General features: G+C 36.6%; 1 protein-coding gene across 1 annotated transcript in view; it reads left to right on the plus strand.

Annotated features, from left to right (window-relative positions):
- The first annotated feature begins 177 nt into the window (after positions 1 to 177).
- The window catches only part of LOC143037985 (protein phosphatase 1 regulatory subunit 3B-like), a 271,022-nt gene continuing 266,199 nt past the window's right edge, over positions 178 to 5,000 (plus strand). Inside the window, exon 1 of the mRNA XM_076206755.1 lies at positions 178 to 344. Coding sequence (XP_076062870.1) covers positions 246 to 344 — 99 coding nt within the window. The 5' untranslated portion in view covers positions 178 to 245. The remainder of the gene's footprint in view (positions 345 to 5,000) is intronic.

Below are 5,000 nucleotides of genomic sequence, written 5' to 3' on the forward strand. Positions count from 1 at the left end.
TTCACCTTCTGAGCTCAGACCGTTCCCCCCCCCCCACACCTGCCTTATTTAAATGACTTCGCGACAGTTGGATCAACTTTCAGGTCGACAATGTCAAGGTGACAGTGCGACAGTGAAAATCTTTCTTTCATGCGACAGTGAAACCATTTTTACTATTTCAGAAAAAAAAAACGTGATTCAAAACGCTATTCCTTACAGAAGGAAGCAACTGAATTTGTTGTTTTGGAAACAAAAAAGAAAAGACAATGCAAGACCCCTTGATCACCAGTGAGGGTAACAAAAGTGACGATTGTATAGAAAACGAGAATCTCTCTTCAGATGACGACGACACGGAAGAAGATAATGTAAGTAGAAAAAAGACCTAATAGAGTATTTGTGTATATATGTATGTTTGTATACACTACCGTATTTTAAGCCTTTTTTTCTCACTTTTCTCATACTTGGGCTTAAGAAAATCGGTAAGCTTAGCTACACTTCCTCAACTAATATCACACACGTTATAAAACTAATGTTATCTTTCTGCTGTACAACATGTTTTCCCCAACTCTGGTGGCATATTACTGTCTAACCAATCTAAATAAAACTAAAACAAATCAAATAAAAATGAAAGTAAACCAAACTATTCCTATAATAACCTACCCTAACCTAATTTAACCAAAACCAATTGAAATATTTGACAATATGTCACACCCTTTATCGTACGTCAGACTGCACGTGTACTGTTTTGCGCCTATCAGGATTGAACAATGCCGCCACAAGCAAAATCTCACCCAAGCACATTCTTTGATAAATGGGGAAAATGTCATTGAAAACTTTTCGGGTACGCATTTATACTTATATATATATATATATATATATATATATATATATATATATATATATATATATATATATATATATATATACGTATATATAGACATATGTATATATTATTATTGCAGCGATTTTTATCTGCCTTTTCTTTTTCTCTGAGAACCTTTGTCCCTTCCACGGGAAGTTGTCTTATACTGTCACCATATGACATTGTTTTGTAAGTTACTTTGAACAACTAGCTATACAAAAGAAAATTACAGTTTGAGCCCGTTTTCAAAACTGAAATTAGTAGCGAGTCTTCCAAACAGAGAGGTAGCTTTAAAAGCCATATTTTAAAAAAGAAACACATAGAAGGAGCCAAACAACTGAAAAAGACCCAGACATCACAATTAGAAAAGCAGACAAAGCATCTAGTTTTGTTTTAATAAACACAAAAGAATACCTACAAAAAAAATGATGAAATACTAAACGATAAGAACAAATTCAAGAGAATCTCAAGAGACCCCACAGAATCCCCAAAAAGAAAATTAATAAACTAGTAGATTGTGCAAATGCTGTTAAAGGAGGTATAAAGCTCCATAAACCTTCAGACGATTATGAACTAAGTTTGCTGTGGCAATGTTAAAACCCATAAACCTGGCAACATGCTACGTCCAATTATTTCACAGATACCGTTACCAACCTACCAAATAGCTAAGACACTTGCTGAAATCCTCACTCCATACACTTCTGATTACAACGTCAAATCCGCCACTGATTTTCTAGATCTTTTAGCAAACAATGACTCAAAAGGCATTATCGCTTCGTTAGATGCGGAGTCCCTCTACACTAACATCCAAGTTGACCGCACTATTCAATATATAATAGACAGAGTTTATCACAATGATACCACTCCTAACTGTGATATCCCAGAGAAAGTAATGAAAGACCTTTTAGAATGTTGCACCAAAGAAGCCCCCTTTATGTGCCCTAGAGGAAATAAATATTGCCAAACCGATGGTGTTGCAATGGGATCACCACTCGGAGTACTTTTTGCTAACTTTTTTATGGGTAGCATCGAAAATGAAATTTTCGCAAATCTGCAAAAACCTCACATTTACTGCAGATATATAGACGATATTTTCGTCAAAGCTGAAAATTGCCAACAAATAGACGATCTAAAAGAGCGATTAATAGAGACATCTGGTATCAATTTTACAATTGAGCACAGCATAGATGGGTCCCTCCCCTTTTTAGATACATTAGTAAAACAGAGATGAAGGCACTTACGACACATCAGTATACATAAAAACATCTAATTCAGGACATTGCCTAAATGGGACTAGCGAATGTCCCCAAAGATACAAAGATTCTACCATCAATGTCTATATTGGAAGATCTCTTAGTCACTGTAATAATTGGGAAACAGTACATAATGAGTTAGAAAGAGCTTCTCAGACCCTTATAAATAATGGATTCGCCAATAAGGATATAGAGCGAATCACAAAAAGAACTCTAGACAAATGGTACCTGGACAAAAACCACCAGGACAAAAGCCACCCAGACAAAATCCCACAGGACATTAACGCCAAAAACCTAATTTAAATTTACTATAAGTCCTTCTTCTCCACAGCCTATAAAGAAGATGAAAGGGTTATGCAACAAATTATTAAAAGAAATATTAAACCTAAAGAAGAAAACTCTAAAGTACAACTGATTATATATTATCAAAATAAAAAGACATCCCAACTGCTACTAAAAAATAATATAAGACAAAGTAAAAGTGACCTTCAGAGAACTCACGTCATATATAGGTACACCTGTAAACTTGGGAACTGTGCATCCCAACCTTCAAACTATATTGGCATGACAACAATGAAGCTCTCACGCCGGTTATCATACCACCTCTCTTCAGGAGCTCCCAGAAACCACCATCATTCTGCTCACAAAAGAAATTTAAAAAAAGAAACTCTAGTAGAAAACACAGAAGTGCTAGCAACAAATCAAGACCATAGAAGACTACCTATCCTCAAGGCTCTCTTTATTAAAGAAACATCTCCCAATCTTAATATACAAACTAGGGATTTAGAGGCCCTCCCTAGCGTAAGGAGATCTAAGCTCCCTGACAGAAGGTACAATACTGATGACGTCACACAACAGCCGACCAATGAGGAAGTAGAATAGTTCGGAAGTCCCAGTCCAGCCCACTAGCCAATCAGAAGCCTCAAAATGAAATATCAGACCTACATTAATAGTATATAAACACAAAAATTCAATCACATATTCACAGTCTAGCCACTGATGAAGCACTAAGTAGTGTGAAAACGCGTTCTGGCCAGTTTTTCACTTTGGTAAAGCCATGCCCAAAGTAACTTACAAAACAATGTCATATGGTGACATTATAAGACAACTTCCCGTGGAAGGGAAAAAGGTTCTCAGAGAAAAAGAAAAGGCAGATAAAAAACTCTGCAATAATAATCTTGCCATTCAATTTAACCAAACATGCTTGAGAGAAAATCTCCTGCCCATATATACAATGAATATATATATATGTATGTATATATATATACATATATATTTATATATATATATATCTATATTTATATTTATATTTATATGCTGCCACACAATATATATTATATATATATATATATATATATATATATATATATATATATACATATATACATATTCTGGTTGAAATCAACTGCACTAGTTGCTTTAACAATCTTCAAGACTGTATTCTTTAATTTGGAGAATACTTTCCTATTAGCAACTGAGAGGGACTGGAAGTAGTCATTCATGACTCTCAAAAGAATATACGCAGTGTATGCCAACTGGTATATTTTTGCAGAGTAATAGTATTCAATAACTATTGACTCCACCGAAACTATAGTTTTTCGCCTCGTCGTGAGGCGTCTTCAGGGTGAGGACTGCTTTGTAGGATGCTCTGTTATTTTGAAAGGTCTTCCAACGAATAATGACCGCTGGTTGGATGGGCTGGCTTATAAAGCTCAGCCTGCCTAGTTCAGACGGAATACTGGCTCCTCATTGGCCGAGAGGGGCAGCATGAGATTTTGTCCGGGAGCCGGAGCCAAGGGGGTGGGATTTTGTCTTGGAGCCAAGGGGGTGGGATTTTGTCTGGGAGCCAAGAGGGTGGGATTTTGTCTGGGAGCCAAGAGGGTGGGATTTTGTCTGGGAGCCACGTCAAATTATTTTCCACACCTTCTCCCTTACCCCCCATCCCCTACCCACTCCCTTTCATGCATCACCGCATCATCCATACGCAACCATCCTCCATTCACCCCTATTTTTGTCTTCTCCCGTCCTTCCTCAAGAGACATTCCCCTCTTTCCCAATGCCCATTTTACCCCATCCATCCATCTCATCCTTGGTCGCCCCCTCATGTTCACTCCTTCCACCTCTTTCACTAATCTCTTTTCACTCATTCTTTCCATATATATATATATATATGTATATATATATGTATATATATATGTATATATATATATATATATATATATATATATATATATATATATATATGTATATATATATGTATATATATATGTATATATATATATATATATATATATATATATATATGAGAGAGAGAAATGAGTGGGGAAGGGCAAACGAAGATGTGTTGGGAATAGAGTTTAATGCCCTAACGTTTCGACCAATTTGGTCTTCTTTAGAGGACATGTTGCATTACAATAGGAGCACAAGTCTTATACTCGCAGCGAGGGGGACCCAGCCAGCTATGAGCGGATGTATCAGGTTTTCTCTTCGGCTAATGATTTAATTATCAAGACACTTGCTGTTTTTGACAGGCATTTAAATCCGTCTCTGTCATTGTTATATTCCCTGGTGGCGATATGTGCGGCTTTCAGAGCAGTTTTTCTCATTTTCTTTTCAAGTCCCTCGTGTAGAATTTCCACGCGGCTCCAGTCAGGTAGGTTTCCGCATTTGTCTAGATGACGAACCAGGGAGTTGGATGTTCTATGTGCCCTGAGGTCGTTTTTGTGTTCATTCAACCGTTTCTTGATCCCTCGGCCTGATTCGCCGAAGTATGATGAAGGACAGCCGCTGCATGGAATGCGGTAAACGACACTGAGGTTATTATGAACATTAGTATATTTTTTAAATATTTTTCCTATCTTATTGGAAGACACTTTAGCTATATTTACTCCACCTTTTAACAAATA

Source organism: Oratosquilla oratoria, chromosome 23 (genome assembly GCF_046742065.1).
Source record: "Oratosquilla oratoria isolate Oo_2021 chromosome 23, ASM4674206v1, whole genome shotgun sequence".
Lineage (NCBI taxonomy): Eukaryota > Metazoa > Arthropoda > Malacostraca > Stomatopoda > Squillidae > Oratosquilla > Oratosquilla oratoria.